Source organism: Ruditapes philippinarum, unplaced genomic scaffold (assembly GCF_026571515.1).
Source record: "Ruditapes philippinarum isolate M1 unplaced genomic scaffold, ASM2657151v2 ctg4661_1_1_1_1, whole genome shotgun sequence".
Taxonomy (NCBI): domain Eukaryota; kingdom Metazoa; phylum Mollusca; class Bivalvia; order Venerida; family Veneridae; genus Ruditapes; species Ruditapes philippinarum.
The window spans coordinates 7838-33803 of NW_026857275.1; the positions used below are offsets into that span (position 1 = coordinate 7838).

General features: G+C 35.2%; 2 protein-coding genes across 2 annotated transcripts in view; both read right to left on the reverse strand.

Moving 5' to 3' along the window:
- Nucleotides 1-1766: 1766 nt before the first annotated feature.
- On the reverse strand, nt 1767-23206 carry LOC132749252 (uncharacterized). Its single transcript, XM_060738973.1, has 19 exons — nt 22057-23206; nt 21472-21645; nt 19419-19568; nt 18691-18907; nt 17682-17823; nt 16896-17117; nt 13442-13653; nt 12621-12796; nt 12121-12269; nt 11244-11435; nt 10626-10773; nt 10026-10166; nt 9086-9250; nt 8344-8529; nt 7623-8040; nt 6573-6895; nt 6001-6228; nt 5189-5356; nt 1767-2329 (listed from the first exon to the last, which is right to left on the reverse strand). Exons 1-19 carry the CDS (start codon nt 22979-22981, stop codon nt 1767-1769), a joined length of 4899 nt encoding a protein of 1632 aa, XP_060594956.1. The 5' UTR covers nt 22982-23206.
- Nucleotides 23206-25966, reverse strand: part of LOC132749251 (uncharacterized) — a 29330-nt gene continuing 26569 nt past the window's right edge. The window contains exon 32 of the mRNA XM_060738971.1: nt 23206-25865. Coding sequence (XP_060594954.1) covers nt 23206-25865 — 2660 coding nt within the window. The remainder of the gene's footprint in view (nt 25866-25966) is intronic.

A 25966-nucleotide genomic window follows, 5' to 3' on the forward strand; every position in this document is an offset into this window, starting at 1 on the left:
ATGGGTGATTGGACAGTTTGTTCCTTTATATGTCTTGGCTACTTATTTGCAGCTTCTGTGTGGTTAGAGACACAAAAATTATTAACAGGCCAAAACTCAAGGGCTAAAAATCAACAAAACATCAAAAGTGAACTAAACTTGGTACTGATAATTCTTGTAAAGTTCAGTAGTTTTTTAGGAGAAGTCCATATAAGTTTTGACCTAATTGACATTAACTGAAATTATATCAGAAAAGTTAAAGCTTTGTGTGAAAAGAAAATAATGTTATCAAAACATTTTACAAATATAATCAGTAGTATTTACCTTGTCAATATTGTCCCTAATTTCTACAGTACCATACTGGTCAGGTTCTCTCTGTGTTTGGCAATAGTCTGTATTTACAAAGCCATTAGTATGACTGGTTACTGTTCCACCCTCTAGTGAACTTCCTACTGCATATGCTGTCCCATATATACTGAAAACAGTGAACAGATTTTCAAAATATTGTACTGTTCACTAATTAACCCTTTACCTCATATATACGCGAAACAACGCACTTTCGACCCCACCCCACCCCCCTTTTTAGGCCTGAAATAGTGAAAAAATGTCCTATTTGGGCCCCAAACACGTTTTTGTTTGAGAAATGTTGCTAAAAAAAGTGAGCACTTTTTCGGCGCTGGTCCCCATCCAAAACATATATCAGGGGGTTGCAAGAAGGGGGATGTGCCCCCTTCTGTTTGGGCGGTTTAAAGGGGGGGGGCAGAGTTCCCCTCATCGCCAAGAAAATTTTGGACTTGTGAGAGGCTAAACATGACCCCCAGTCGATCTTAAGGTAACATGTAACCAACGCTGAAAAGCCTTTGACTCTATCTTTGCAGCACTTTGAAATAAATTTTCATGAAAAAAATCGAGGCAAAATAGTGATTTTTGGCAATTTTGAGATGCCCCCTTGTTGCCATGGTAACAGGAAATTTAAGACTGAGCATGTTGTTACAAAGGCAATGGTCCAGTCAACATTTGTGCCAAGATTGATTAGTATTGAAGAAATTTTTCATAGTTTCATAGCAGTTTGAACTTGTAACAGGAGGCTTTTCAGTGAAAATGGCCATTTTTCACAATATGCTCATGAGGGAAAGGGTTAAGGGACGAAAAGTGTCAGTGGAATAATAACTTGGTATAATGGCAGAAGGGTATTCCCATGGTCATTGGTTTGAGTCCAAGTCCAGTTGCAAATTTTTCTCACCCTGACACTTTTGGACCTTCATAGTATATAGCTCCATTCATTTAGTAGTATTCTCTCTCTACATATTATTTCAATCTAGTTGGGGAGGTAGTATGGTATAAACTTTTCACTTATTAGAGGACAAAATAAGTGAATTTCTAGGTATCTCAGTTGGTAGAGCCGTAGAACAGTATTCCAAAGGTACTAGTTTGAATTCCAGTCAGGCTGCAAATTTTTCTTAGCTCATGACATTTGACATCAAGCATGGGATCATGATGGTTTATAGCTCTAAAGTCATTGAGAAACTTCTCTGTACTAGGAAGAAATGTGAGGACAAATTTTAAGATAATATGTGTCATAGTATAGAACTGTTCTCTAATTAAATGAGAAAATGTGTTAAATGGGCAAAACATAGAGAGCATTAAAATATAACCCTCCTATTCAAAATAATCAATGCTCACAATACAAATCAGCAACTTATTTATCATTTTTTATTTCATGAAGCTATGTGGCACTAAAATGAAAATGACAGGTATGATGAGTTCAATATTATCTTTTTAGGAAATTACACATCAATTTTTAGAGATACAAGTGAAGAACTACTTACTTTAAAACTCTCACAGTATGGAAATATTTGCAGATACTCCACATAAGTTTTATATGGTAGGTCAATGGTCAAGGTTGCCTGTTTTGCATGTGACATGTAGATCGTGTTCACATTTGCTTTTCCAGGTGTAAATAAATGGCTTAATGGATAAGTTGGGTAGTAGTAGTTGGCATCTGGAATACTATGTAACACACTATGTGGTCGTGCTGTAGTTGTAGTATTAACACCATTGTGACTATGGAAGACCATTTCTGGATAATTTCTCGTTGTGTAATAATTTCCTGCTAAGTTGAGACGTTCCACTTCATAAATTCTGTTGCTTGTTGAATGACCATTGTTATCTACTATCAGATGTCTATATGCCGGAGTTACAAAGCGAGACTCAAGATATACAGTTCCTGGGCCACCATATTGCTCTGTACCCCACCCACCATGTACAAGGTATTTGCCAGTGAAGTGGTTTTGGTCTGTGTGATAGATAGCTATTCGTCCACCTCCACCTCCTCCACCACTTGTACCTCCTGTAAAGTAACATATCAAATACAATTAAAACTTCATTTTCATAAACTATGATGTAATAGTACTAGCATGGCTTAAAGGGAAAGACAAGGTTAGAATAAAAACTTGATTTCAGAAAAAGAATACTTTAAATAATAAATCTGCAAATTTCTGCCGCCAAACAATAATATTAAACGAATGATAACAAAACTTAAATCTCTAAATCACCGATTTCTACAAATCAGTAGGCGCGGCCATGTTTGTGTATTGGCCGTATAAAAACAGGTGCGCGTGATGTCAATTCCCCACATCTTCAGATTTATAATAAATCGAGTAGAATCGTAGCGAAATATTAATATAATAAAGTATTGACCAGACAAATTAATTTTCACAGGAGGTGTAGGAGATTTTTTTTGGGGGGTTCAAAATACGTAACAATATCAAAAAAAAAAAAAAAAAAAAAAAATTAAAGAAACAAATAAAAAAATCAACGTCTACCGGTCGCATCACTTCAGGCCAGTGATGCCCATTACTCCAAACAATGCTATGTTCATTAAAGTCTCATCTTAATGTAATTAAACAATATTTCACAGATTTGATAAATACACATGTTATTATTTAACAAAGTTTCACAATCAAATAATGCAATTAAATAAACAAATGCAAGAACGAATAATTGGCTGTTAATTATTTAACGGCGATAATTATCATTATTATAAAAATCCTACCAAAACGTGTGTAATTAAATTTTTGCAGTTTGATTCTGACTTTCAAATTAAAGGTGTGAACATATTTATAATTGATGTACACATTTCAAAAATATAAGCAACTCTTTTGAAAAGTAAATTGTTAACAATTGTCTGTCAACGTATGATGCTGAGTGGTATTTATTTACATCGTCATCGTAGCCTAATATTAACTGCAGGCAAAACATTTTTATTGGCTGCTCAAAAATCTGATTTGCATAATTTATTCACACAATTGCTGGTTCTTACGACTAATGTCTAATACTGTGCATTATCCATTTTAATTGTTCCTAATTTGTACCAAATGTTCCTGTCACACTGTGTATTGACGATTTTTATTGCTCCTTGTATGCCTCTGTGCCGACAGACCTTTTGATCATGCACAATGTTGCCCTGATTGGTTAAGCACCCTGGTCAAATATTCTAATGACGAAATAGACATCTATTTTTTTTTACGCTTGATCAGTGAACTGAATGACCTTAGGGGAAATTAAGTTCCGCACCTGTCAAGTTATACTGTAAATTACAGCATTTCATAAAATAGCAAGACATTTCTTTTTTCAGTTACCAATAATCATTTTAAATAGTAAGTAGATTTATGATGTTTTGTTTTAATGGATTAAATTTACGGTAGTAGAAATGCGTATCTGTGTGGGAAAGGGATTGGGTAAGTAGATAACGTGGAAAAAAGCTATAGGGAACTGGATAAACCCGAGAATATGCGTAATTACAGGGGAATGGGCAACCTGTTGCTGTTGGTACCAGTTTTGACTGGGTGCCTAAATAACCTAACAGACAGTTTTGTTTTCATACGATATAAGTCTGTCTGCCGATTTTCCTGCGCCATTCTCATTTTAAGCGTCAACGGCGGAAAATCGCGTCCTCAGCAGATCTCTGCATATTGGATTTAGTTGATATTTTAAGCTGAAAACAGACACATGACCGGCGATGTACCCTATTCGGACAGCTTGTCTAGCGAAAATTAAGTACAAAATAAAAGGATATATCGTTAATTGGAAGAAGTTTCTCATAGTACCCAAATTAAATTGATGGTTTATCTTTGAAAATTAAGCAGTCATTGCTTAAATCATGTGGTGGGATCATCAGCAAGTTTGAACATCGGACAAATGATAATTAATGTCGCGGCGTCTTCAATTAATTAATTAAAGCAATTCAGTTCCATATGATGTTTTCATAATTATTATATATAGTGTGGGCAATAAGAATAATAAGTTCTTCATCAAGATATATTTCAGTTGTACCAGCGTGTACACCTATACCGGAAGTGGGTGTAACACGTCACAATCTCGGTCTCGTCTGTCTCGCGAGAGTGACAGAACGCCAAAATGGCGGCGCTCATGAACTTATTTCTCAAGTAAAAAATAGTGTCTTAAAACACGAATTTCTCACTTATAGGGTTGATGTCAACAGAAAAACTGTCCTGGTTCCTCTTTTTAAATGATGAATATTTATATTAGACAGACATTAATCCATCCATTCCTATTCCTTTAACATCATGGCCATAGGAGTCCTAAGTTGCTCATGAAGATAAACAGTAAACTTAACAACTAGCCAAGCACTTTTATTAAGAATACCTGGACAACAAAGCATGGTATGATGCTGTGTTGAGCATCTTAAAACTGTGGTAAGAAATAGGAGGTTTTGAGTTGGTATCTCTGTTTTACGAAATATAACCTGTAACATTAATATATGGCAAGAAAAATAATCCTCAGACAGAATTACAATTTAATTTCAAAAACCAATTATCAATGATTGTTTGATAACTTACTATGTTATTAAAGTATGATCTATTGCTCTGTTCATAATGAATAAGAGCAAGGTTGAGTTAATTGAATCTTTTTCAAAGACAGTCATTCAATCAACACAAATCTTTTGGTTCTTAAAAAAGTTTGTTCAAATTTTTATCATAATGCTTTATTAAGCTCTACTTACCATAAAAGAGAAGTTAAAATGAACAAATTTGAAGAAGAACCATCGGAAGCGGCAAGAAGATAAACTTCAATAAAGACTCAATTATTAACTATTTGGACAAAATCCTAAAAAGAGTTTTCCATCACTAATACTTTTGTAGTCCATAAGTCCTCTGTCAATTAACAATAATCATTATGCAAATACCTGCTCCTCCTGTTACTTCAATAGATCCAGTTCCATCAAGATGATTGGCTGATACATATAGAGATCCTCCAGCCCCGCCTCCTGCTTTACTGTCTCCACCCTTTTCACCATTACTATGTAAACGACCTTCGACCCTTAGTTCATCTTTGATAAACATGTGTATAATACCTGTAAACAAATGAAACTCACAGATAAATAGCATTGAGTTTACATAAGAAAAATTGTTGCATAAATAAATCTTATTCTTTAAAGAAACATAATCAACAAGAGATGTTTTTGAAATATGTACAAACCCAAATGGCAACCAATCTGTGATGTTACCAACCACCCTATCAAATCTTAAAACTGTCAGTCAGCTTTTTGTGTGAAGGACATTGCAATGTGAACATTATCCACTGATCTTGAACTCAATATGGATCAGTTACCAATCTGATGATCAACATTAAACTATCTGATGACTATAGGCGAAAGTAATGTATTGTTATAGAATGGACAGGACTTTTTGGTCAAGGTCAGAGTTGTTGCTATAGCTATGGCCTTTGACTTACTTACCTCATATAGGAAGGTTATTGTCACAGATACCTTGACCTTTGACATGCTGTCTTTGAAATCAATAAAGGTCATAACAACCATCCTCACAAAATATGCATTCTGAATGCTAAAGTTTTTTTTTAAATCATTGATTTTAAAATCATTGATCTGACCAGACAAGACAGTCTTATCTACTGATAAATATACAAACATTGACTAAGCACTACCTCATTTGTTAAAAGCTGGTTAAGAAAGTCCTAATCTTGAAACAAATACCTTACCTCCACCCCTACCACCATTTCCACTTGGAGAATTGCCACCTCCACTACCCATCTGTGTGGGGAAATACATAGAATCATATGAGTATGCTGAGAAATATCCATTTTTACATCTACCCCCACGACCTCCATGACCACCACCTGTCCCTCCACCTTCGTGACTGTTGGCATTCCTTCCTTTACCATGACCCTCGTTGCCAGGGAAACCAGTGAAGTCAGCATGGAAATCACCTATATAATAAGAGATTACATCTTCTCAACATGTCATTTGATATCATTACTATAAACTAACAGTACAGCACTAAGCCAAACAATTTAAATGTGTGTATTTTCATCAACTAGGATGTTGTGTCTGATATTCCTACAAACTAAGTTGTGAGAAATTTCTATGAAATAAAGAAAGCTGCTATCAAGCAATTACAATATTTATTTACATTTTTTATACCAGACGATGGTAGGCAGTATTTTTTGTTGATATCATCAATAATGGTTTTCTATTTTCTTATTTTGTTCACATAGCACAAAAGTCAGTCAAGTTGAATGGTATGGCAATGTTTTGTTTTTTCCCTACTTACCTGACAGGTCAATTGTTACATTTGTAGCATTTAGTTTCAGACTATTAGTCCTCACATAACCATTCCCGTTCACCACAAGCCTCGTCACGATCAGGTTCATCTGTTCTACAGCTGTCAGAGGCTCAAACTTTCCACCTGCCCTCACAGAAATGTTTGTTGCCACAAGCTGACCTTCCTTGTAGCCATCTGAGTTGGCATATGACCATATGTAGAGTTCTCCTTCATTTTCTACAGCTATAACATTCATGCCTTCTATAGTACCGTTAATTTCTGCCCATACTTCACGCAGTGTCACTTTTGATGGAACTTCTATTCTGCTATACCTAAATTAAAGAAATTACATCAAATTGAAATTGGCCAACTTATCATAAATTAATTATTGAAAGTTCACAAGAAACCATGATTTTTTTCACACACAAAAAAAACTATGGCGCAATCCTAGAGGAGGCCTGTGTTAATCTGCTCAGATATTACAATATTGTTTATAAACTTGTTAAAATTTCAAATATCAAAGTTATCACTAGTATATTAAAAATGTAAACTTGAAGATCTTAACTCTTATGCATTCACAATACAAAACAAGTAAATATCTATATTCTGCTCTTACAAAGAAATTACTAAAATATTTCAAACATAATTTCGATAAACTTAGTCAAAGTTTGCATAAAATTAGTAATTCAACAGATATATCTCCTAATAGGAATCTTTTAGACTTGTCAGTAGATTCAACAAGAATTTATCCGCTTTTCACTTTATAAAACATTTAACTACAGAACAACATTGCCCTAAAGTAATTCAACAGATATATCTCCTAATAGGAATCTTTTAGACTTGTCAGTAGATTCAACAAGAATTTATCCGCTTTTCACTTTATAAAACATTTAACTACAGAACAACATTGCCCTAAAGATATTGTATGTGTGCAATTTAGCATCACAAGAAACATGTCACAAAAGCCCTTGGTAATAAAGATTGATGTATATCTACAGTATATAACTACTTGCATTTTGTAATGTTTCTAAAGAAATCGTATGAATGAGCATGAAATACCTGTATGCTGCTAAGTTAGTCGGCAAATACACATCCACATCTCTCAGTCCAAAAGTCTGATTTTTCCCAGCATGCAACACACCAGTCCTGTCACCCCAGAGAAAATCTACACGTAAATCAATGACTTCATTGTCTGTGTCGCTTAAAATAGCAACATGGGCGTTTCCTCGTACGTCCAATTCCTTAAAACTGTATGCAAATTTGTCATGATAAAGCCAAGTTACACCACCTGTGTTACTGATATCTTTATACTCTCCATTTAGAAGATTTCTCAAGAAGCCAGCATTGTAATCCGCAGCATGAGGGTAAGCGTGGCCATTGTTGTCAACAGTGAGTTTCTTTTTGTAAAGTGTACCGTTTTCGTGCCTTGCTTCAAGATATGATGTCCCTGCCCCTCCAGTCTCACTGTTACTTACACCTTTATAATTCAAATGGCACTATATATAATAAAGTCCTTTGATAATCTTTCAAACATTAAAAGTGTTAATTATCAATTAATGCTTTACATCCTAGGTTTAAGTGAATTCACACTTTTCTGATGTGTACACATAATTCATCTACAAAATTACTCAAATTTAAGAAGTATACCATCAGTCTCCTAAATTTACAATCAATCTACATAAATAGCAACAAAGTACTAAAGATTATTTGCTGCAATATAACCATAACCTTTCCCATTACAATCATTAATGATAGTATATATAAAAATTAAATTTATTACCGCCATAAGCTCTCATGGTGATATTAAATTTATGTATGTTATCACACTGTACAGAGATTCTGCCACCAGCGCCCCCACCTCCAGCCTGACCTTTGACCCCTCCTCCATTACCACCAAAAGCTGTGATAGTTCCATGTCCAACAACTTCCTCACATATAATCCAGATTGCTCCACCAGCTCCTCCACCTTCATACATACAAACCAAATTAGATAACTTTATAATGATTATTTAAGATTTCAGGGTTTTTTTCCCCAAACAAGAGAGGTATTCACTTTGGTACACTGTCGTTACATTTAACTCATAGCTCTATTTTTAACAGAAAGCTGCAAAGATGACCTTAAAAGTTTCTATGAGCTATTCAAATTACCCAAAAGTAGGTTCATTTATGAAATAGGAAAACAAATTCTTAACAAGATTTCATTAATTTTTAAATTGCTTTTTGCAGAAAAAAAAATTTACATAAAAAAACCCACTACAGACTTACAATAGATTTTATAGATCTATTTTTAACAAATATTTTAAGTGTCTTTTGCTAAGAAATTATGCAGAGAAGTTGTCAAAAGTAACAGTTCTTTTCCATTTTACACATAGTTTTCATTACTTCAAATATCACTACCATGAAAGATTACAATAATAATATGTTTCATAAATTGAATGTGATGATTTGTAAAACAATTGCACACAATAGACATGTATTGACTGTTCCTTTGGTTTATTCAGATATAACATTTGTTCACCTACCTGCACCTCTATCAGATCTAGCATCAGGGTTTATGCCATTAACAGCTACTAATCCATCTATGTCTACATGTCGACTACGGACCTCCAGTTTACCTCCACCAGGTCCACCTAAACCTTTACGTACTACAGTATTACCATAGACATTGTCACCAAAATAAAGTTCACCTGTAACAAGATAAATCAGTTTGACAGTATGCTTGACTATTCTCAGTGTTTAATGATGGTAAAATAAGAGCCTGGATAATGAAGAATTTTGTATGTTAAAAAGGGCCATAACTCTATCAAAATCCATGTTAAGAGTTATGGGCCTCGAACAGTGACCTCCTGTTATGCTCTAAAATAAGTGTGTGAAGTTTGAACCCATTCCCATCGGTAGTTCTGGACATAACAATATGCAAGGAAAAACTTAACAAAGTTTGATAATGATGTTGATGCTTTTTCGAGTACAATAGCTCCCGCTTTTCTTCAAAAAGTTGAACTCACAATAATAAAGATGTGAAACAAGTATTTTTACATAATCTATTGTCAACCTTTTGTCATCATACCCTCCTTGTCTTTATTCTTCTGTTTTTAAACAATATGCATATATGTAAAAGCCAGAGAAACGGGAAATTATGATACCATTTTTTCAATGAAACAAATAAAGTTATAGCAAGTTAACACTAGAAAAAAATATGGACTTTTTCACATAAAATCAATATTGCTGAAAATATTTGTCAAAAACTATCACCACAAATTTAAACTATATAACTCTTTTGTTTGCAACTGTATATATGTACATTTTGATAGAGGCTCATAGGGAAGACTGGGCTTGCCTTACTTATAATGTAGCCTCTTTAAATAAAGTCATTATTATTATCATCAGCATCATTATCATCATCATCATTATTATTATCATTATTATTATTATAATTTAATGCAAAAATAAAAGTCTACAAACCAAAATGGTATCCATGGCCACCTGCTGATCCTGCCATATTAGGTTCATACATGGAGTCATACCCTATACCAACTGTTGTGAGCCCAGAGCCTCGACCTCCACTTCCACCGTGGCCACCACCACTTCCTCCTGATGCTGAACCTTCAAATAATGATACACACAAACATTTGAGTAAAGTTATCATTACTTAGTTTTTATACTAATTAAACAGATTATTCTCTCATACACTAATCCAGTACATTCAGTCTCTCTCAAGAGAAGTTCTAGCACATTAAAAAAGTTGTTTGAAATAAATATTAAAATTTTTTATCAAAGTATCATTAGTAATGGTATCATGTAACATAATATACAGCATGGTAAGACTGTATTTCTCAAAATACATCATGTTAACAATGGATGATTCTATTTAATTCAAAGAAACACAAGTCCAAATACTAATTCAGCATTGGTAGGACCAGGTGGGTAGGACAAAGTAATTCAACTAACAGAAAAGGAGCTGTAGTAATGCTGTCAGAACCCAATGCTCTTCAAAAAGAGTCATCCCAATGTGGCACCAAACACATTAAGTATTAGATACATTAAAGTTTTAAATAAACATACCTATTCCAGGTGCTGGTCCATGATTCACTGAATCAGACTGGAAACCTGCTCCACTAAGATCTAACTTGCCACCAGAATATACAGCCAATAAATGATGCACAGTCATTTTTAAAGCAGTGTTTACTTTGAAATGGCCTCCTCCATATATCTACATGAAAATTTATCAATATTAAGTTCATCCAAAATTCCTTCATAATTTTTATGGAACTTATGTATTTATCATGAGGAAAAATAGTATGAACTGAGTGTTCATGCAATAAATAAGTACTCTAAGTAATGTATATGCATTAAATTTTATACTAAGAACTTTTTAGCTTTTCTAATGAATTTCTTTTGAACCGTTTCACTGCCTACAGACTGGTAAAACCATTCAACTCAATACAATATATATATTTTATTACGAAAACAAAAACAACAGCAGGATGCATCCACAATTCTTCTAAATTTCCATAACAAATTTACCATAATATGATGAATAAGCTCTAGCAGCATTAAGCATGTTAAGGTTTATAATTCACATCAAAGAAATTTTTTTTCCTAATTTGTTTTATTCATTTTTAACATTGAATGTAAAACTATTTCACTTAATACTTATAGGGAATTTTTTTTATTACATACTGATATATTAGTAGCATCCATATTGAAGCTATCAAGTGATGTGTAGGACTTCATCTCAAACGTTCCTGCCTCCTGTACATGCAGAGATTTCATTGATACTTTAGCACTAGTGTGACTGGTTGCTATGCTACCACTTGTATCTATGGAAACCAGTCCTCCTTTGAACACATACAGGTCTTCCATGCCTGAAACCTGTTCATAAGCAAACAAGAAAGATATTTTTTCATGGGAATAATGCATCACTTTTCCTTGAAAAAAAAAGGTTCATAACAGGGTTGTAAATGAACATGTTGAAGTTGGATCACCCAAAAAGACAATTTTAAAATATTGCTGACTTCTCAGTTCATGAATGGAAGTAAAATGCAAGCTATTGTTAATATACACTAGTACGAGCTTAGACAAAATTCTTCCTTCAATATAGAAAAATGCTGTTCATGTGGATATCACAAAACAGTCAGAATTTAGATAATTGTTCTGCAGGTAAGTTGAGATACAACTGTTTTGTACCATTAACTCTTGAATTTTTTAGAGCCCCATGCTTGCTCTGTCATCATAATTTAATGAAAGTATAAAAAAATCCATTTGTGCATTCATCAGAACAACTTATGCTCAATACTGAATGTTTTTAGTAGTAAGAACTTTAGGCATAAATGCAAAAAACAAAGCAGTTAATTATTACTCACTATTTTTAGAATCACAAAGTTGAATCACACTAAAAGATTTCTGGATTTATTATTGATAATTTAAAGCTTTGGCTCAAGAAATAACATGATCTTTTTCCAAATAAAATCATTTAAAAGGATAGCACGTAACAAAGTCATTGTGTTTACTATATTATGAAAATATTTTTTTTTCTCTTTCTGAACATTTTTCTCACCTTTCCAGAAGATACAAGTTTTGTCTTGTAGAAGAAAGTCCTTGGTGGGTATGTCACATGACCAGTTTCATACACATGGGTGTTAAATGGAACATCATATGCTGTTTTGTTAATAGAAACTTCTTGGTTGTAACCAACATGAAGAAAACCTAATTAAAAGAAGTAATTTGTTACTGTACATGATTTTCTTGGTTTCTTTTAATAATCATATAATTTCTAAAACTGACTTTTATGATCATGGAATCCACACATATTAGCTCTTACACAAAACTATAAAATTTTAAAGTAAAAATCTGATGACCTTAAAGAATTTTAGTTGATTCCAGAGAAATGTAAAAATATTAATGGGCTGGCTATTGTAAATAAAACATTATCTACTCTTGCTTCTTTAAGTAAACAATTAGATGAGCTACTAAAACTTTACAAAAAAAGTATTCCCTCAATTCCAGGAATTTAGGGATCAAACTGTGTGGAATGGTATGATATGTGTGATATGTCACCTGTTTTGTCTCCAATGACATTACCAACATCAACCAGTACACCATCTGTGTAGTCATGCCTTGGCATAAAGGCAAGATGAGATTGTCCTTTGAGAATGACCTCACTGAATGTAAACTGTTCATTACGATCTGCAAAGATCCATGTGGAGGCTCCAAAAAGACCAATATGTTTGTACCTACAATAAGAATAAAGATGTGCTTAATACAGAAAATTAAAGTTTATTGGTGCCATATTAAGATTCATTTAATACTTAAAGAGATGAAGAAATTCAACTTTTTTTTTCATATTAAGTACTGTGACTGGGTGAGAAAAATGTGCAGTTTGACAGGGACTCGAACACAGGACACTCAGAATACTGTTCCACAGCTGTACTGACTCAGCTAGCCAGCAACTTACACATTTTCTCCTGAGTAGTGAACAGTTCTATCGAAAACACTTGTTAAAATTGAAAAATGTGAACAAATATGAATATGACGCATTTTATAGAATTGACAGTTTCAGCTCATATGCTCTCTTACTAGAAGACTAATAAATCAACTTTGATGATTAAAGCTCAATGTATGTACACTACTACATCCTATTATAATGTCATCAACAATTCCATTTTCCTTTGCACATCCTGCACATCTGTGATGACCAACTATAATGTTATACTCAATGATTCTTTAATGACATCAACTGCTTTATTCTAATATCAAAAAAATGTTCAGTTTTAAATAAAAAGCAGTGTAAGTTCATCATACAAAATTATTTTTGTATTAAGGATTAATTTCAGCAGTGATAGGTTAATTTTGAGCAGATTTCTTTTCAAAAATCTTACCTGTGCTCATCTGGGGAGGGATCTGAAAATATTTCAATCTCACTCAAAGCTACATAGGAACTTGATGTACTGACAAGGTCAAAATCAAATTTAACAGCTTCTTTTCCGACAGGCAAGTCAATGTATGAGCCTTGTGTGCCATGGTTGCTGGGTAATATGTAGTTACTTGTCACCTCAAAACTAGATCCAGCCAGCTTGTTGTATCCTGTAACCTGTAGATCATTAAAATATAAGTTTATAAGTTAATTCTTAGGCTCCATAAAAAATGTCAAATGAATAAACTAATCTTTCAAGAATGTACATTTATTCAGTATTATGCTAGGATGCCATTTTTTTGGAAAAAATTATAGTGTTATTTCATTCATATTAAAAAATAATGAATGACTGAATGTGTGTTTCAAAGCAACTAAGAATATTGTATTATTTCTTCATGTTAGAAAGTGAGCTTACTGGTTTATGGTTTTAACCAGATGAATGTTTCTTTTTGAAATACTGCATGCAGGACACCTAGGCTGTTCTTTTATCTGTATCATTGAAATGTGGCAAAATGACCTAAACAATATCTATGTGCCATCAACCCTTAGAAAATAATCATGACCATTATCCATGTGGCTTAAACTCTAAGAAAACAAGATATGTTTGTAAAACATGTATGCCCCCTATCAGCAGCCAATTAGTCATGTGATAAGGTTATTATGCATGACTTCTGACCCAGTGATCAAACAATTAATAAGGGTTATAAAGTATCTACTGGTCATGACCTTGACCTTTGACCCCTTGACCCAAAACTCAATAGGGGTCATCTGCTGGTCACGACCAATCATCATACAAAGTTTGAAGTTCCTAGGCCTAGGCGTTTTTAGTTAATTGATCAGAAACCGTTTTTACCTACAAGGTCAATGTGACCTTGACCTTTGACCCCTTGACCCCAAAATCAATAGGGGTCATCTGCTGGTCATGACCAATCACCATGCCAAGTTTGAAGTTCTTTAGGCCTAAGGGTTCTCTTATTATTGATCGGAAACCGTTTTAACATACAAGGTCAATGTGACCTTGACCTTTGACCCCAAAATCAATAGGGGTCATCTGCTGGTCATGACCAATCACCATGCCAAGTTTGAAGTTTCTAGGCCGAAGCGTTCTTTAGTTATTGATCAGAAACCGTTTTTACTTACAAGGTCATTGTGACCTTGACCTTTGACCCCTTGATCCCAAAATCAATAGGAGTAATCTGCTGGTCATGACAAATCACCATACCAAGTTTGAAGTTCCTAGGCCTAAGCGTTCTTGAGTTATTGATCAGAAACCGTTTTTTACTTAAAAGGTCAATGTGACCTTGACCTTTGACCCCTTCACCTGAAACTCAATAGGGGTCATCTGCTGGTCATGACCAATCATCACACAAAGTTTGAAGTTCCTAGGCCTAAGCGTTTTTAGTAAATTGATCGGAAACCGTTTTTTACCTACAAGGTCAATGTGACCTTGACCTTTGACCCCTTGACCCCAAAATCAATAGGTCATCTGCTGGTCATGACCAATCACCATACCAAGTTTTAAGTTCCTAGGCATAAGGGTTCTTAAGTTATTGATCGGAAAGCATTTTTACCTACAAGGTCAATGTGACCTTGCCCTTTAACCCCTTAACCCCAAAATCAATAGGGGTCATCTGCTGGTCATGACCAATCACCATACCAAGTTTGAAGTTCCTAGGCCTAAGGGTTCTTTAGTTATTGATCGGAAACCGTTTTTACCTAAGAGGTCAATGTGACCTTGACCTTTGACCCCTAGACCCCAAAATCAATCACAGGGGTCATCTACTGATCATGACCAATCACCATCTCAAGTTTGAAGTCCCTAGGCCTAAGGGTTCTTTCATTATTGATCGGAAACCGTTTTTACCTACAAGGTCAATGTGACCTTGACCTTTGACCCCTTAACGCCAAAATCAATAGGGGTCATCTGATTGGTCATAACCAATCACCATACCAAGTTTGAAGTTCCTAGGCCTAAGGGTTCTTTTGTTATTGATCAGAAACCGTTTATAATTAAAAGGTCAATGTGACCTTGACCTTTGACCCCTTGACCCCAAAATCTATACGGGTCATCTACTGATCATGACCAATCACCATACCAAGTTTGAAGTTCCTAGGCCTTGAGGTTCTTTAGTTATTGATCGGAAACCGTTTTTACCTACAAGGTCAATGTGACCTTGACCTTTGACCCCTTGACCCCAAAATCAATAGGGGTCATCTACTGATCATGACCAATCACCATACCAAGTTTGAAGTTCCTAGGCCTTAAGGTTCTTTAGTTATTGATCAGAAACCGTTTTTGCTTACAAGGTCAATGTGACCTTGACCTTTGACCCCTTGACCCCAAAATCAATAGGGGTCATCTACTGATCATGACCAATCACCATACCAAGTTTGAAGTTCCTAGGCCTTAAGGTTCTTTAGTTATTGATCGGAAACTGTTTTTGCTTTTAAGGTCAATGTGACCTTGACCTTTGACCCCTTGACCCCAAAATCAATAGGGGTCATCTACTGGTCATGACTAATCACCATACCAAGTTTGAAGTTCCTAGGCCTTAAGGTTCTTTAGTTATTGATCGGAAACCGTTTTTGCTTTCAAGGTCAATGTGACCTTTGACCTTTGACCCCTTGACTCCAAAATCAATAGGGGTCATCTACTGGTCATGACCAATCACCATACCAAGTTTGAAGTTCCTAGGCCTTAAGGTTCTTTAGTTATTGATCGGAAACCGTTTTTGCTTTCAAGGTCAATGTGACCTTGACCTTTGACCCCTTGACTCCAAAATCAATAGGGTCATCTACTGGTCATGACCAATCACCATACCAAGTTTGAAGTTCCTAGGCCTTAAGGTTCTTTAGTTATTGATCGGAAACCGTTTTTGCTTTCAAGTCAATGTGACCTTTGACCCTTGACTCCAAAATCAATAGGGTCATCTACTGGTCATGACCAATCACCATACCAAGTTTGAAGTTCCTAGGCCTTAAAGGTTCTTTAGTTATTGATCGGAAACCGTTTTTGCTTTCAAGGTCAATGTGACCTTGACCTTTGACCCCTTGACTCCAAAATCAATAGGGGTCATCTACTGGTCATGACCAATCACCATACCAAGTTTGAAGTTCCTAGGCCTTAAGGTTCTTTAGTTATTGATCGGAAAACCGTTTTTGCTTTCAAGGTCAATGTGACCTTGACCTTTGACCCCTTGACCCCAAAATCAATAGGGGTCATCTACTGGTCATGACCAATCACCATACCAAGTTTGAAGTTCCTAGGCCTAAGGGTTCTTTAGTTATCACTCGGAAACCATTTGGTCTACGGACCGACGGACCGACAAGTGCAAAGCAATATACCCCCTTTTTTTCAAAATGGGGGCATAATAATTATCTAAATTTTAAAAGATATGAAAAGCAACATAATTGATTACCTTGAATTTAGTGCTGTACCCAATTGTTGGGTAAATTTTGATTTTATTAATGTACATCTGTTGATTCAGAGTTATGGTGACCTTAGCTGACCCGGCTCTAGCCATGAAGAAGTCTGTCCATGAGGAGCCCATGGTATGGTCAAACATATGGTGTAGCCTGTAGTATTCATTTCTGTAGCTGTTCAAATAGGTGCGCACATATATTTCTTGGTTACTAGTCACCTGGAAAAAATATTCAAAGGTCAATGTATTCTATTTTTCTTTGTTAGATAAGCTAGGATGATATAAATTTTATATACATACTGTATCATAGGTAACATTATACAATGCTTTTTATAAACGCATTCAATGAGTTAAATAAATTTTTCTTCATCACATTTTTTCAACAACAAAAATGAAAAAAAAAACTCTCATTTGTTTTGCACTAGCTAATACATTCAACAATGTACATAAAATTATATAAAATGTATTGTTAGATAAAGTTTAGTTGCTGAAATTTTAACAATGAGATTAAATGAAACATAAATAAAATCAACTTAAAACATATCTACTCATTGCATTCAAAGAAGCTTTATTGAGACTAAAAATTAAAAAAAAATCTCTTCTACCAATATTCAATTTACTTATACTCGCCAAAACAAAAATCAGATAGGTAATTAAATGATTGTTGATGCAAATCTATGAACACCCATATGGAATTGCGAGAAGTAACATAATTTTGATAAAATATATTCCCATTTCACCCTAACTTAAAATATAATTTTATCTATTGATAAAGAACATTACAATATGTCCATGGGTTGTTGTGTATGATGTACTTGTACTATACTGTCCTGGAACTGAGGAAAGATCTATCCTGTGTCCTTCATTCAATATGGCGGTCTCTTCATTTATTGATCTCTGGCCATTATTGTCTATTTGAAGCATGCTGAAGAATAGACAAGAAAAATGTTTCCTTTATTGTTTTTTTTCCCGTTTTTGTTTTAACAATCATACATGTACAAGTGGCGGCATGGCCGAGTGGTTAATGCATCAGACAAGTAATCTAATGATCGCTAGCCGCATGGGTCAAACCCTGTCAGGGGCAAGTCGTTGTTTCCTTGAGCAAGAAACTTTACACTCAATGCTCAGTACTGGTTGGTTCTAGGAACGGATTCAAACATGTGTCTATAAGCTTATAGCTTCCTACACAATCAAACTGAAATAAATTCTGCATAAACCAACAATCATACATTCTATGTTTTATTAAAATGTGAAGGGGGGGGGGGGGGCTGCCTAACCCTTTTGTTCATATATCAAAGTTATCAGTTTCAATGTTTAATTAGTAATAAAATGCATTATTATTGTTGTTGTTATAATATATACATGTATATAATGGTGACCAAAGTAAATGTATTCACTATGTTTTGAGACATATGCACCAGACCGTTCTTCACCAAAGTCATCCATGCATTTTCTTTAAGATAGCTTAGGTTGAATCAAATTGAAATAAACCTGATCATGCCACAAAGACATTTTTTATAATTTCAAACCAAAAAACTCTTAGATGCATTACCATTTAATTTAGATAATTAACAAAAAGAAAAAAATAACTGAAGAGAATATTTGTCAAGTGTGTTACATATCAAGTTCAATTTACATATCAAGTTTAATGAAATTAAATATCAAAACAGAAACAAACTGGATAAATTTTCTTCAGTGAACTTCAGAAATTAGGAAATTATTTAATTAACAAGTTGTCAAATGTTAGTTAACGGAGCAAACATCAACACGATCTAAATATAGAGATATTTACCTGTATGACCTTTCACCATCATGTACATAAACTGTGCCTGCAGCACCTGCCTCAGCATTGGTGCCTGGCTTCCCACCAAAAGAGTCAAAATAGCCTCTATAGTGAGGTATGGTCTCGTGACGAGAATGATACAGGGCGATCCTACCACCAGCGCCACCACCTCCTTTAGTAACATCTCCTGATCCGCCAATAACCTGGATGTGACCTGTATGACTTCCTGTTAAAGTATTTATATCAGGTTATTTCAGTTCTCTTTGATAATACGCTGTACACTTAATAAGTGCAATTAATTCTGTTTCATAAATTATAACTGTGAAAAAAGTAAGGCTGCAACTGTTTATCGGTTAACAATATATTCTGGTAATATAGTGCACTTCGGTTCACATTCATTTTGTATTAGTTTTGATAAATATTTTTGATACATTATTGCTGATAAAAGTCTGATGAACATAATTATGAAAATAGTAAATCAGAAGCCGAAAAGTTTGTAATAAAATAGTTTCAGGATAAAGTTACACAGAGTAAACAAATGTCTTGACAATGGAATCAAAACATTTTGGTGAAATATTACATGGCAGAAGAAAAAGACTTTGATAAATTTAGTTCCATAAACTCTGACCAAGTATTACTTGTTACCACAACCTCTCTGTTGCATGGCACTGCAGGCACCAGAAATCCCATCCTTTACTCTTAATGATAAAATTAATATTTCAATAAGAAATTGATACCTGTAAAATTGTGTGTATAAATGGTAATACTGCCACCACTTCCACCACTGGCACCATTTCCATCACTCTTCACAATGTTTTCACTGTTAGCTTTGATATAACCATCTACAGCCAATGTATGGGCTATCTTCATGTGAATGACACCTCCACCTAAAATGAAGCAAAATAATAAATTCACTAAGTAAATGAAATTTTGATACTGAAATAGCATTGCTATAATCATTATACAGTGAAAGTTGAGAAAACCGGACGGCTTTCGGACCGAGGGTTTTGTCCGGTTTTCTCAGCCGTCCGGTATTCTCAATGTCCCCTTCATTGGCTTCAACTGTTCAGGATCCTATAAACCGAGCAATGACTTACAAAGGATGCTGAACGTATATTTGCATTTTCATGATCATGAGGAAGTATATTGCTAAATAAAGAAATGAAAATAATAATATACAATATGTTCTAATTGTTTTTGTTCCTTTATTGCATATAAATACAATAAAATTTTGGATTTAAACGAACAGCAGTTACCTCATAACGATAAAGTCTGATTACACCCGCATATGTTTACATTTGGGTAATGAATAATGATTTAACGAACATAGTTTACTTTGTTTATAATAATGCCCCCATTGTAAATATAGCCGATACCATATTTGTCAGATAAAGATTTTTAAAGTAGGTCTCGGCAAAGTTTCACTATCTTTAATTAATTTAAATTTGTCACTTATAGACAGCTCTCGTCAAATTCTTTTAGACCATGGAATAGAACTTAACGCAGATAAATGTCATTTCCGTTGTGTTGTCATTTTGGGAAATTAATATGCAAAAACCAGCGCAGTATAATAATACTCTATTTTTCATTCATACTGATTTTAACTTATGAATTCCTCGTGCATTTTGGCATTTATATAAAACAGTAACATCTATACCTTACAATAAATCAAACTGTGAAAAGAGACATAATAACCAAATCAGACAATAAATTGAATAATTGTTCCGTTACCGCTCAGTAAAGACAGTAAGCGTATTAGACACAACCAATTGATAAGTAAACAAGGTTATTCACACCTTCAGCGTCCGGTATAGTCAGAGTAATTGTCTATATAATTGACTCTGTAGTCCCTTTTCAACTGTCTGATATTCGGTTTTTACAGATTCCGGTATTGTCAATGTTTAATACAATAGTTTAAAGAAGAGAAAATTTGGGACTGAATTATTTGTCCGGTGTTTAGAGAGTTCCGATTTTCTCAGCGTCTGGTTTTCTCAAATTTCACTGTATTACAAATAAATGTAGTATCAGAAGTAAAATTACTACAACATTAAAGGGTCCCCTAAGATTTGTATATTTTTGGTCCCAGGTTGGAAGCTTTAAGCTGATTGAAACACACTCAATTCCGATCCTGGAATCAAAAATACTAAGCAAATGGTGTCAAATTTCTTGCTCACTGATAAACAACTTGCCCCCTACTAGATTACTAGTCCGACACGTTAACCACTCGCCAGTGTTTGAAAGATTAGAAGAAAGCAAGCTTTAGTGAACCACGATCAGCATCATTTGATTTATCATGTTTATGCAAACTTTTTTTTTTGGTTCTGAGAACTTTACTAAGATATTATCAATAAACATACAATATAGAATAAATCTGCTTCTGAATTCTCTACCTATACTCCTAACAATTCTTATAAACTAGGTGTTACCCTACAAAGAATTAAGAAGTTTGGTAGGCTAAACTTGCAACAGTATTATGTTTCGGCGTCTGCTTTATCTCCTTGAAGAAGAGTATCTAATATTTTTTAATCAGAATTGTCTTTCCTTGGTTTATGGCTAAACACCACTATATTATTTCTATCCCGTTAACGTGATGTTCATATAAACTTGGCTTCAAAAACACTACTACATCTGAGACATTATAAAAATGGTTTGTTGGCAGTCATAATTTAATTAAGATCTAGCATCAAACAAGTGAATATTTTATCATTTTATATATCTGACTATTTCGATCAACACAAAGACAGAAACGACATAGATATACAGTACTGTACACAAATATAAAAGACGTACCAGTTCCACCACTGCTTAGTGCTCCTCCACTTCCGTGTTCATTCGGCGTATACAGGTTACCATACGGCGCATTTCGTTCAAGTCTGCACGTGATAAAGCCACCGCATCCGCCACGTCCACCAAGACCCCCATGAGATGCACCACTTGATCCTAAGATACTCCAAATCCCAGGAGCTAAAATAAAATTGGTTTATGATAAGCCTTTTTTACAAATCTTTAAGTTAAATATTCACATTCATAACTACAAATCTGTTATATTTCCATGATCTCTTGAAACGAGATATTAGTAAAATAGCTATACATTTTGACAGAGAAACTTTATACCCTATTATATGTCTCTGATTTTAATAAGTAATACTTTGTGTATTTCTTTTAGCATTGCTCTTTCTGTTAAGTTAATTTGACACATGTAATATAGAGATGGAATTACTGTTTAAAAAATAATGAAACCTTATAAAGTTTCTAATTACATTTATATTTTATTTGTTTTTAATTTTCTTAACACTGATTCTCAAAGTTATTCATACAATGTAATGCAGCAATCATTATTTATCTATCTATTTATCTAAACATGGTCGAACATACCTTTCCCTAGGTCAGAACGATATCCGCCATTGCTAACGTCAACATAACCACCATCGTCAATTGTGAAATCCGTTGCAGTGAGGTTCAAATTCCCTCCCTTTATGAGACCACCTCCTTCAACAATTGCCCAACCAAATTTCAAATTGTAAGAGTCACTATCTGCATTTGGACTAGAACAGTTGATATATGAATCGGCTTTAATTACAGTAAGACCTTTAATCACGTAATTTAGTGGGTCTCTACGATTCGTTGATCCGGTTTTAAAAAGTTTAAGAGCACCACCTTGCATAAGAGTGAGATTGTGTATGTGATCAACGGTGCCTTCTACGTGGATAAATACTTTTTCAAGGAAGGTCTCTGTTGCGAGACCAAGGTAGCCACCGTTATAAATGTAAGTACTAAATGGCGTATCCAAAAATAATCGTTTAAGGTCCATGACCTGAAAAGGACCAACATGAACGAAGCCGGTGCGATCCCCTATCATATGCAAGAAATGTAAAATGCAGCCTTCTTCGTAGAATTTAGGCAATAATGCAAGATGAGCGTTACCAAATATCTGGAGCTCATTAAACCTATAGTTATCGTTTCCACCCGCAAGCCAATGATCTGACGATTCCGGCAAAATCCATGCCTTGAATCGATCTCTAGACAGATCTGTGTAATCTCGTATCAAATTCACATCATCTCTAGTAGTGCGCATTCTGTTATTGATATAAATAGTGCTGTGGTTCTTTTCAACGTTGTAAATAAACACGATTCCAGGGCCACCAGACTCAGCATTTCCGGTAGAATATCCGCCATGGCATTGGTATTCACCCCAATATGTTACGTTCTTTCTGAAATATATTGCAATACGGCCACCTGCCCCTCCCCCACCTGTACCGCTTGTAAAACGACTACCTCCGTTAGATGTTATATTTCCCATGCCTCGGAATTTGTATGTGTCAATGATTATTGAACCACCTGACCCTCCGCCTCCTTCTTTTGACTTACCGTCACCTCCATTTACTCTTATTTCTCCGTCAATCAAAAGGCGATCAGAAACTTCAATATAAAGCTTTCCCCCACCTTGGCCGCCTATATTCTTCCCACCTCCTCCAGCGCTACCTATTTCACTAGGCTGAAAGAGATGACCATAAGGTTGGCCAGTTAAAGTTGTACCAGCACCTTTTCCGCTGGTACCGCCATGACCAGCACCAGATGAACCACTTTTGCTAGTAGTTCCCAAGCCACGATTGATGCTGCTGTCATCTTTTCATCTTCCGGTCTGTAACCGAGAGAATCGGCATGGATTGTTGCCCCGTAGTCTAACGTGACATTGGTTGCTTTAATTTTCATGTTAGTACCATAAAACCAGCTTCCACCTTCCATTGTAATTGCATTGATTGCCGTGAAGTAAGATGTTATACTAGCAAGTGGGTCTATCAATACACTTATTGTTGCGTTGTCCTGAATCCTCACCGAGACAAATGTATAATGATCTGGAGAGTTATCAGAGGTAAAGCTTCCTTTGTGAAGCTCTAAATAACCTTGATGATGCAATGTTAGATTTTCTACATGATCTAATTCACCAGATAGCCAAATTGTAACTCCATGTACAATGGTTTTTGATGCAAGTCCAAGATAGCCTCCTTTATATACCCTTGCGTTAAACGGAAGATTAATTTCTTTTCTATGCAAGTCCATCGTTTGATTTTTACCTACATGAATAGTGCCTGTTCTGTCACCAATCATGTACAAGAAAAATATTTCTACTTTTGTAAAAACTGGTTCAGGAAGCACAGCCATATGAGCAGCGCCGTAGATTTGCAATTCATTGAAATGAAACTGAAACATTCCGTTTGCAAATTTATTGTACCCCGATTGTGGTAATATCCAGGTTCGACATGAGTCAAAAGTTAAATCAGCATAGTTGTTTATAATGTTGTATTTGTCTCTTGGATACTGACCGTTGTTGTCTAAGATGAGTGTCGTGTGGTTTTCCAACTTGTTGTATATAAATACAGTTCCAGCTCCACCATGTTCGGATTGTATTCCGCCAGAGGAACCGCCATATGCAAGATAACGGAACGTTGACATGGTTTCATTAATATTGAAATAGACTGCTACCCTTCCACCTGCACCACCACTGCCTGTGTTAGGATAATTACTTGATCCCTTACCACCATGTGCAGTAATCGAACCATAACCTTGTATGATATTGCAGTGCATCCAAATCGACCCACCCGACCCACCACCGGACCCAAAGAAAATAGCATCTGCACCATTTGCAGTAACTAGTCCATCTATAAAAATTGTATCTGTAACATTAAACCATAACCGTCCTCCACCACTTCCGCCTCCTTGATTGCTCAAGCCTGCACCACCAGAGGATCCCATTTTCTGCGGTTGATAGATATCTCCATAAGCAAAACCTGCTCGTGCTCCTGCAGTTTCTTCTTTACCACCTGAACCTCCATGTCCTGCACCACCACCTTGACCATTTAATAGATCCGGAGCTCCTGGATTAACTTTTCCGTGTTTTGATATAGAGCCGTGGATTGCTTCCTTGTGCTCGAATCTGTACCCAAGACCATCAGCTGACAAAAGAGCCCCAGCATCCACAGTTATATTTGCTGCATTTACAGTGAGAAATGTTCCATGCATTATTCCACCACCTTCTATTGATAGTCCTTTAAGGAAAAATGTTATGCCTTCTTCTTTGATCGGGTCAGTCGTTGCATTCAGAGACGAGTCATCTTGTATTTTAATATAATCAAAGCTATATATACTTTCGATCTCATTTACTGTATGACCTCCATGTTTAAGCCATAGATATCCTCCAAGTCTTAAAGTTATATTTTGAACATTAGCCATTATTCCACTCAGGTGTATTTCAACACCGTGGACATAAGTATCATTTGCTAAACCAAGGTATGATCCTGTATAAGTGTATGTGTTGAAAGGGAGATCCATTTCTTCCCGATCCATCCCTGTCATTAAATCCATAGCTTGTTTTGTTGCAAGGTGAACTGAGCCAGTACGGTCTCCAATCATATATTTGAAAAAGATGATAACATTGTAGTTTCTTTCATCTACCGATCCATGTAAATGTCTATCAATGGTATCAGTTACAATAACATTAACTGTAGTGGGTGGATTGACAGCCAAATGAGCGTTTCCATAAATCTGAAGCTCCTCGAACTCATATGCGTAACCTCCATTCGTCCCCATCGCAAACGTATGTTTACCGGAAATAGGTAAAATCCAAGCACGTCCTCCATCGTTTTGAAGGTTATCCCAGTTAACATACAGATCTCTAGGAGGTGGTGCACCGTCATTGTCAACAATAAGTGTTCTATGGTCTTCAAGTATGTGATATATGAATACAGTACCAGGACCACCAGCTTCACATGTTTGACAATTTCTACCTGGCCATCCACCATTAGAAAGATAGCGAAATTCACTAAAGGTTACGTTTATTTTGAAATACATCGCAATTCTACCTCCCGCACCTCCACCGCCAGATTTTTCATTGCTCAAATATTTATGATATGACCCATTTCCTCCTTGTGTTTGAATAATACCAAAGCCAGTGACCCGGTTTGCATGTAGCCATATGCTCCCACCGCTGCCACCGCCACTTACTTTACTATTAACTGTTCTACCTTTATCGCCATTAGCTGTTAGTTGACCATCAATGTGTATCGTGTTTGTTACATTTAACCATATCCGCCCACCTCCTCGACCGCCACCACTCCCACCACCAGATGATCCAAATAGAGTCGGTTCATATATATCACCATATGGAGAACCACTCCTTGTATCACCTAAAAGCACAGTACCAGGACATATATATACAAACGCATTGAATAAATGAAAATGATATTCCATTTTGTTACAAACGTGCCGATTTGATTAATATATATCA